Raw genomic sequence first — 10,453 nt, 5'->3', positions numbered from 1 at the left:
AGACTAACAAAACATTAAAATGCAACAACGTCACTTACATTACTATCACCGCATCTCGTGCGCCACTGATGACGCTTCCTGACGCACTCCTAACATTCAAATGCAAATGTTTATTTTAAATTCGACTAATATTCATTCTTTATTCACAATCTCCTCATCACAGGCAGGCACAGCACTCATTTCAGCATGTGTTCGTGTTTGTGTGTGCTGTCTGCGTCACTCGTAGCACATGCCTATATCGTGCACTATATTGAACATTTTTTCTATCGATATCGAAGAAGGTGTACCGTCGATAAATATTGATACCGGTTGAATCGCCCAGGCCTAGGTCACACATTATTTATTGACTACCTAATGCAGTCTAATTTACTTGTGTACCAGCACAAGTATATTTCAGACCCACGGGAAACACTGATAGGGATGTATAATACAAATGGTGCCCATATGAGTACCACCAACAGCATTTTTATAGGAATATATAAATTTAACTGCATTAGATCACAAACTACAAAACAAGTGCAATCTCCAAACAAATGCTGGTGGTGATTTTTCAAAACTAACTTCATGTTGCTCAGTGTCTTTGAATCAGCTGGTGTTTTGGTGATTTTTAGTAGATGAAATCAATCATTTTAGACAATAACATTACCTATCAACATGATCAACTTTCACAAACTGTTTGTCTTCATTTTAAACAGTATATCTGTTCATTTGAAATAGTTTCTTATAACACTGACCAGTAGCAATTACATGTCCAGTAATTAACCAGAACCACTACAGACAGTATTAATATTAGGGGTCAAACAATAAGACATCTTCTTAACTGTAACAACTAGGGCTGGGTATCGAGTTCGATACTTTTTAGGCACCGACCGAATTGCCTTGATACCATCGAGTATCGAAAAACGTCTCGTCGTTCGGTACCAAATTTCGATACCTAAGGGGTTAATCTCATCAGCGTCAGTGAGCCAATAAGCCTACAGCACTAGCCGGTGTGTTCGACTGGAAGAGGTGCGGCGCAGATCGAGTGTTTGTTTGACATCCGCGAGAGCGATTCGAAAGCGCACGGAGCAGTCTGCTCTCTTAGCTCTCGTGGTACTGCAACACACCGATCGGTCTGCACAGTCAGTCCGCGTCAAGTCGAACACACCTACTAGTTTACACCGGTTACACTCAGAGATGTGGCGCTGTAGTGTGAATGCGTCCCAGCCCCCTTAGATGTAAGACTACATTTACACTGGTGCGTTTATGTTTTAAAATGAAAACAATCCTCGTCATACTGGCGTTTCCCCTGCGTTTCAAGCCGGCTTTCCACTATCTCAGACGGGAGCTGCGTGGAGTTCCGATCATATGCAGATGTCCGTTCATACTAACGTTACACGACCGAAAGCGCGTGTTATGTGACCATTCATGCAAACTGTAGCATCATGCTACGTAAGACAATAAATAAGATTTATATTCCGCTTTTACTGAAAACTCACTTTAAACCACCATCAAGTGTTTGTAATAACTTCCGATTGCCGTCTAATGTGTGTTTTGGCCATGTAATGTTGCTGAAATTAAATATGTTATTACCTCTGACTCTGAGTCAGAGCAGCGATCATGGAAGAGAGAACACAGACAGACAGCGCTGGAAGCTGCTAATGCTCATCAGTAAATCAGTGGAAAATAAATAGAAATCATGATTCTGTCTGAGCTATGCGTTTTAAAACGAACACTAACTAGTGTAAATGTAGCCTAACAGATGTGTAAACTGAACACTATTTGAGCTTTATTAAAACTATTTGCACTGATTTATTCTGTTGGTTGCATTTTGTTCCTTTGTGCAGTGGCTCAGGAGATGAGTCTTTGAGTTTGTATAAACATCAAGCTGAAAAATAAAACCAAAGTTTTTTTTTTTTTTAGATAATGTAATCTTGTTAAAATTGATTTCATAAAATTGGTATCGAAAAAAGTATCGTTCAGGAACTGGTATCGAAGTCAAGGTATCGGTATCGAAAATTTTTGAACGATACCCAGCCCTAGTAACAATATAATATCACACTGTGTTTTACATTACCAGTCTTAGATAACATCTTCATGTGTCCCCACATCAACCACAAACTAGAAAAATAAACAGCGTTTCATTCCCTCCACTGGGAGTCATCTAAACCCTAGTGACTTTCTTGCACACCAACAGAGCTGCCCAAAACACAATACCATATACTCAAGGCTATAGAATTCACTTCCAATAATTTGCTTCATATGACAGAATTGCTCAGAAAAAAGAAAGACTGATTAAGCATGAGGTGGAAGTGACTGACGTCACTGACATATATTCACACTGATCAACGACTCTCTTATGAAGAGAATCGGATGCCACACTCCTCCACTGGTGGGTGACCACACACAAACATTCGGCTTTTCTCTCCTTCTCTAGGAACAACAAATCCAGAACACACAAATATAATAAGGAGAGAAAAACAAAACACCCCTGAGACATACAGGATTGCATCAGGGACATTTGGAGACAGAAATGTAAGAGAGAAATGGATACAACAGGATTATGGCTAGTGTCACAAACTAAAAGTGAAACACAAAGATTGATTTATTGTGTTAAATGACAAGAACTGTATATTGTGTAATACTAGTAATGGCTTTATAGCACTGCAACACATTGTAACTAGTGGTCGACTATTTGGCATTTTTCAAATATTGGCATCGGTCGACAAGTTTTTCTGTTTGGCCGATGCGTTCGAGGCGGGACTTTTATTTTGACGACCGGCAGCGCCTGTGCACACAGTTTTCACATTCTCCTTGTTCGCTGTCGTCGTTAACAGTTCTGTCTAATACGGACAGAAATCTGTCTAATAATCAGAAAGAACTGTTAAATAAAGGAATTAAAACGTAGGCTATACAAAAAAAGTATTATAACGATTGCTTTTATATTATTAGTTATTGAAAAGCAAACATTATAATACTTTCTCGTTTTCCATCAGCATTCAGCAAATACGCATTTATATCATTTAAACAAATCTTTGAATGACTAATGAACATTTAATTTAAAATATCTTGCAAACTTATTCAAATCCAGCTGTGAGATCTTGTGAAGAGATCTGGTGAAGTTAAAATTACCATAAAAAGGGTGATTTAAACAACTTCAGTTACAAAAAAAAAAAAATGCACGTTTTGAGGAAAAAAAAGTGATAAATTGATAAACCTCATATTTCATCCTTTCATCCCTGAATGAAAATGCCAATTCAGTCTCTGACAGTAGATGGTGCATATGGAAAAAAAGAAATACAGTCAGGGGCCATTTAACAAAGAACACTTTAATGCTTTGAAAAACAGGAGACATGGCCTCTCAAGACGGTCTGTTGTACTTCTTTCAACTTGAGTGCAGTGTTTTTAACATGGAATGTAATGTACAAGATGCTGCAAAAGACATGAGCGCAATGGTCAAAGATGTCCATCTAGGGCTATTAATATAGAAAACCAATGGAAAAACAGACAAGCGCTAATGATACTATATTAGTAACCTACAATAACAAGGACAATGGACTATGTGGTTGTTTTCAGTCTTTTTTTTTTTTCCATTGTAATTTATTTTCACATCTGACTAATTGGTTAAGTTTTTTTTTATTATTATTATTATTATATTTCTTTGGTAAACAGTGCTATCAAAATGCACTGTCATGAGTTTGCTAAAAGAACACACAACGTTTGAATGTTTTATGCACCATTTTGTTCCAACGTTTCAAAATTATCAGAATGGCTTTAAAAAGAACTCATACAAAAACTAATTCTGCTTGTGTTTCATGAACGAAGCCTTGCTTCAGGCAAGAATGTACTTGCTACTAGTAAACAAACATCAACCAAATATACAAATGCCAAATAAAAACATGCTGAATATCTTTCCAAGAATGAATGCCATTAAGCTCATAATCGGTCAAATCAAATAAATACTTCTTCCCCAGAAACACTGTGCACCATGAAATTGTGCAAAGCCAGCCAATCAGATTAGAGCTTGTGATTTTGAGGAAGCTTTCTGTGTGGAATATGCATCAGATATTCCATGAACGGTCCGTGGCTGTGCTGTCTGAGGCTCAGACCATCAAGCAGAAGTTTACATACAGCTCTAAATGTAATGTCTCAAAGGACTAATGTTGCCCACAGTACAAATGTGTTTTATGATGCTTGTTCAGAGTTTATGTTTAAACAGCAACAATAAAACATTTATTGCAACTGTGTAAATGATAACCGTTCTGGAGAGACTCCCACCCACTCAGACACTAAATGAAATGAGAGCTGACGCAGACAGCGTTAGTACCGCTTACTTCATCAATATGGGAGACTATTTAATAAGTGTCACTTAAACAGAGAGAAAACAACTTTGTGACACTGTAGCACCATGCTACAAACACAAAGAATATCTCAATCATAACACTCCTAACACAGTTTCAGACTGTCATATTTCTTTTAAATGCATACAAAAGCATTTGAACAGTCAAGTCACATTTTAAAAATGTCACAAAGCAGTTTCTCATGTTTGTAATGTTAAATAAATATACTGCTCAAAATGAAGAAAAAACATTTAACACTGTATTAGTAAAATGCTAGCAGATCATGTTGATCAGGGTCTCCAAACTCTGTCCTGGAGGGCCAGTGTCATGCAGAGTTTAGCTCCAACTTGCCTCAATACACCTGCCTGGAAGTTTCTAGTATGCCTAGTAAGACCATACTTAGCTGGTTCAGGTGCTTTCAAAAACGTATTTTTAACAGTATTTTACTGTAAAATTAAATGTAATTCACCAAATATAGTATGGAAACTTACTGCTAACAGGTTTTTACTGTAGCATTTTTACAGTCAGATTTTATTCTTAAAAATCACAATCATTTTTTACAGTGTAGTTAATGTGAACGACACCTGTGATTACTCTGCTAGAACACCTGTGTGAACTTGAGGAAAACCGCTGCCTATTTCTAGGAAACTGTTTTGATAAAACATTGCTGCAGTGACAGTAATTTAGTAATTTATGTCAGGAGTGCAAAATAATAAATCTGTACGTGTCGTTTTTAGAATAGAAATTCACCCACGCATTCATATTCAGTCACGTCAGCAGCGGTTTATTTGTGTTCACATAGATTCACTGAACAGGGTTAATAAGGGCTTATAGTCCAATGATGCATATACATGGAGATATATAGATATATTTACTCATGTTTACTTCATATTTCTTCAGACAGAATCATCATTGCTATTCATTTTCCACTGATTTAGGCGAACTGATGATAATTAGCCGCTCCGTGGGCTGTCTCTGTGTGTTTACTCTTCCGTGCTCACGCTGTGACTGACAGAGACCCTGATTCGTCCATCGCTTGTCGATCATAACTGCGCAACATATCCCGCCCCATCTCATCCTGTGATGCATTTCCTTCACTTTTTCATAACAAGAATGTGTACATCTGAAATGCTAATTTGTGCAGCGATATAAAAGGCTATAAATAGCATATTTTTACAACAGTAAACGATTTTTTTTAATTAGGAGGACAAGCGCTCTTGATTATAAGAAGAAAAACACTGCTCTTAAACTGGGTGTGTGACAGGTATGGCTGTGGAATGGGGTTTGGCCGAAGAAAAATTTTCAGTCAAAAGTTTTTTTTTTTTTTTTTTGCTTTAACCCGACTACTCTACCACAACAATTATTACAACTTTTGTTTAAAAGAATAATCACACAATACGCTATTTCTTCCATGGTTTAATGTTAATAGTAAACCCTTTGTTTGCCAAAAATATAGAGTTTAACTCTTTAAAATAAAGAGTTTACTGTACTGAAAATGTTGACATTAATTTTTATTTTTACACCAGACACATATATCGGTTCAAAATATCGGTTATCGGTCTACTTGATCTGTAATAATCGGTATCGGCATCGGCCTTGAAAAACACATATCGGTCGACCCCTAGCCAAGTGAGAGAGATGTTGCGCCTTACGAAATGAACAAGACCACGCCAGAAAAGATATTTACACTTGCTCTGTCCTACGTCCATGACACTAACTCACTGTGGAGTTTCCAGTTTTAATCTTAACAGCTCTTAACTCCGAATGTGCACTTGGATGGTTAGATACATGATGGGCTAGTATTAAAAAAAATTAAATAACTTAAGGTCTTTCCAGCATTAAGGTAATCCTGCTTTTTTTTTAATCATCTTGTCTCAGTTACAAATTTGACTGGTAAATGATAAAAAATGATGGCCCCTATTGCATTGCATATCAGGGATGACAGATTGATAAAAATACATGCTATTTATGACTAGATGTAACTTTTGATACTTCGCGGTAAAAGTGGCTCTCTGATTGACTTTGCCCTATCAGTGCAGCTCCTATGAAAAAAATATTAAAGACCACTGACCTACAGTCTTACAAACATTTACAAACTGTATCTTGTATGATAAGAATGTTATGTTACATTTTATGTTACAAACTGTATCCGGTATGATAAGAATCTTATGTTACATTTTATGTTATGTTACGTTATGTTGCATTTTCACTGTTTACAATGGCAGGGCCTGCCATCTTGTCTTTTTGGCTTGTTGTTTCTGTTTGCACTTTAACCCCAAGGGGGAAATCCAGATCAAATCCCAGAAGGGAAAATAAAAACAAAATAAAGTTAAAACTTGTTTTGAACAATTTCTTTGTCATCTGCAGATTGCAGATTTAAATCGTAAATCAGATTTTTTGTGAAAAAAATCGGGGATTTTTTTTTTTAGGCCATATCGCCCAGCCCTACATTTACGTAAGGTCGTAAGAAAATGTTTTGTTGTATTTTTATAGAAAGACTTTTGATAATAGCCCGGTAAATGTATACTGGGATTGAAGCAATGTGGCTTGGTAAACCTTGTAATGCCCGAATAAAGATTCACTCACGCTGTTTGTGAAATTATGTCTTACAGAAAGTTTTCAAATTACTTTACAAGTTATTTAATGAAGAAATATCAATTGTACCTCACCTTCAGCATTATAATTATTTAACCCGCGCCGGACAGAGACTGAGACGGTGCCGCTGCATGTCATGCCAAACCTCTGACGGCAGCGTCATCAGCTTGAGATCGTTTTTTGAGATCGGCCTTTTTAAGAGACCGCCGATCAAACATCCCAAAGCGATTATAGGCCGATAGTGATCGGTACCCCATCAATCGGAGCACCTCTAATATTATTGTTATATTATTAAATATTTAATTAAGCTCAATTATGCTTTTGAGAAAATGAGAATAATGGGAAGTTTCGGCTCATAAACTAGCTAAATAATTAGCTTTTTCTGGCAAATTTTACTATTATTTTTAGCAACAAAATGTCAACAGGAGTCAACGTTTACAGTAACAACATAATTAGGATCAACAGAAATTTCCTTTAGACACACCTACAGCTTGGAAAGTCTGGAGATGTCTAGCCCCTAAAAGTATTTGGACAACATTATTGGTCTACCGATTTAACTGTACTGGAAACGACTCAATAAGAACAAAGATAAACTGAATTGAGATGAATCAGTCTTCCATAGAGTTGTTTACTGTTGAAACAGTTCAGTTATAATTCTAACTGAATTTATTGATTCCTAAAGGAAGAATTTAGTAACACTGACGGAGTTTTTTTTCCTGTTCATTACTGTAAAACTGCTTTGAAGCATTATAAATAAAAGTGACTATCACTATCAACCAGGGGTGCATTGCCCAAAAGCAACTATGGTCGCAAGTTCCGTCGTTACCAATAGAGTTCAATGGAACGAACCACCATAGTTAGCTAACGATGCTTTTGGGAAACGCACCCCTGATCTGCATTTCAGCTGTGAATTGTGTGTTACAGCAAAACACATATTGTGTAGCGTCATGCTGTGAACAGGACTGAAACAACAGCAGCGAGCAGTTCCCTGTAGCAGACAGACACTGCCGTAAGAAACTCTCTGGCAGTGTAGTGTCTGGCTGCAGTCTTTTAACCAGGCTTATCCCTCTCTCTCTGGAGGACCAAGAGCCAACATGGATGCCCAGCACACTCCCACTGACACAAAATGGCAGTGCAAAGATCAGTGGTGTTATCAGGCCAGGACACAGACAGGACCGCAGGGGAGCTTTATCGTTAGAGTTCATAATGGAGGCCGACGAGAGAAGGTGAGGCTATTTTGAGCAGCCTCAGACTCTGTGTATGTGTTTCAAGAGTGCTAAATAATCCATTTATACTTCAAAAACAACACATCTGGGAGATACAGCTACAGTAAACAGATGCGGCTTAATAGTATCACCCAGGCTTGATAAATTACATTTCCACATCTGAGACCGAAAATAAAGACAACGCAATTCAAACACAAAACCGGGTAAAGGACAGCACTAGGACAGTTAATACTCCATTCTCCCGCTTGCTCTTTGTCCTTTATACACTCTCTGGTGGAGAGGCATCATTTTCTTGACATTTTGCACAGGTCTCCTGCTCTCAGGCCCCTGCACACGCACCCGGGTGAACCCTTACAACGCAGGGATGTCATTTTAGCTCTGTGCTCCTCACAGGCACAGTGTCCACCTGTTTCTGACACATACTTATGCTGTCAATCAAAAGCACCTACTTTGGGTTTTATGCCATAACTTTCACTATGCTGTGTGTGGGTGAGTATAATTGACGTATTTGTATGTTTTATTTATTATTATAGACACATATAATAAGTTAAATATATGTCAATAAAAAAATGAATCTATAAATATTAGCCTATTGTGTAAACTATTGTGTAATAATCTGATTTTCACCACAGTGCTTGTTTGCAATCTCTCTTCTTGCAGTTAAACAGCTCTTTACCCACACATCTCCCTGGGGGAATATCACTTATCCTCAGTCTCTTTGCAATGAAAACAACACATGCAGAAGCAACAGCACAGAAAGAGTACAGCAAAATTATCTCCTTTTTAGGCATGCTGACAGACAAACACATTAGTGTTAGGATGTAATGCTCGGGGACGGGATGAAAGGTCAGTTGTGTGGACTGACACAAGTTGACAACTGGCCAGCAACTCCAGTAATATCCTACATGCCATGGGTGGAAGTGGACGACACCTTAACACGGGCACAATGCCACATTTACACCCATTACAGCAAGACCAAGCCCAAACTGTTAGAAGAATAACACCTCAGTGACTCTGTGTGTGTTTGATAGACTCAACGTGCTTTAACACACACACACGTGCATGCAATAAAACTCTAGCGTCCAACCACAGTTAACAAGTGGATTAGCGAGAAAAGTTCATAAAACGAATCCATTTTGCTCCAGGAGCGACCCTGTTTGCCATCATGAACCAGAGTCACCAAGTCTTGACTCCTGCTCACCGAAACCTCAAACCTTACGTCAAAATGACCAGTTTCCAGCGCAATCTTCAAACGCGATATCAAGTCGCCAAGTATCACATGCATGCTCTAAAACAGCTAATTACCAGTTGACGTTTTCTTTACCTCTTATTTGGACTTGCTGGAGCTCATACTGAGCAGTTGCACTGTAGTACAGTACGCGCTAATGATGCTAATTAGCCCAGAGCTAAAATGCTAAAACGCTAGTCTCAACCGAATGAGGTTTCCATGCTAACCAGCCGCTAGCACGTTAGCCAGTTAGATGCTACTTTTACAATTAGTTTTGACAGCACAAGCTAGGCGGCTAACTAGCCAAGAAACCAACACGCTAAAAGCTAAAATGCTAACATGCCTGTGAGCCGATACCGAGCTAAATTAGCAGATTAGCTAGAATGCCGTCCAGCTAATCCGACCGCAGCCTGCTAACCTCATACTGTAACTCGCAACCCAAGTGGGTCGAGTGCTTCGAACCTGCTTCTAACTCCGCTGGCGGAACCTTCCAGCAAAGCCCTTCTACTATCCGAAGCGAGAAACATATGGGAATAAAACAAGCAGACTTTACCTTCTTTGGCTGGTGCGAGCGGCGCACTATGAGTGAGTGAGGACGCCGCTGCCGCTGCCGCTGGAGCTAAGATGGCGCCTCCTCCAAACTTCCACTCTTACTTTGCGCACTCATCCAGCCACTTTAGAGAACCAGAGAGCAAAAGATCAATCAGCGGTCCACGCAAACGACATCAGAAAAAAAGTGTGAGGTTAAGTAATGATGATTTAGTTTTTCATCGGGGGAGGAGGGGTTGTCAACACTTGGGACAGACACACAAACCTTCATCGCCCTCTGCAGTGCGTCCAGAAGCGCCTGCTGCTGCTGCTGAAGAGGATAAAGATGAAATCAAGACATGAAGAGGCTCTCTACAAACACTATCGCGATACTTGACACTCGTCCCATGAAAATTAGATGGTGGGAGAGACTTCGGGGGCCACTCAGAAATTACTTTCCCTTCAATCTAAACATCATTTACATCACACACACACACACACACTCTCTCTCTCTCTCACACACACTCACTCACTCACTCACTCACTCTCTCTCTCTC

At 38.8% G+C, this 10,453-nt stretch overlaps 1 protein-coding gene across 1 annotated transcript in view; it reads right to left on the bottom strand.

Annotated features, from left to right (window-relative positions):
* The window catches only part of LOC107671313 (serine/threonine-protein kinase tousled-like 1-B), a gene marked incomplete at its 5' end in the record, with an annotated part of 64,287 nt that extends 54,269 nt beyond the window's left edge, over positions 1-10,018 (bottom strand). The window contains one exon of the mRNA XM_016464206.1: positions 9,922-10,018. Within this exon, the coding sequence (XP_016319692.1) occupies positions 9,922-10,018 (97 nt within the window). The remainder of the gene's footprint in view (positions 1-9,921) is intronic.
* Positions 10,019-10,453: the final 435 nt, after the last annotated feature.

The sequence above is a fragment of the Sinocyclocheilus anshuiensis genome, unplaced genomic scaffold (assembly GCF_001515605.1).
Source record: "Sinocyclocheilus anshuiensis isolate Anshui unplaced genomic scaffold, SAMN03320099.WGS_v1.1 scaffold284, whole genome shotgun sequence".
Classification (NCBI taxonomy): Eukaryota; Metazoa; Chordata; class Actinopteri; order Cypriniformes; family Cyprinidae; genus Sinocyclocheilus; species Sinocyclocheilus anshuiensis.
This window is presented reverse-complemented; position numbering and strand designations above follow the sequence as displayed.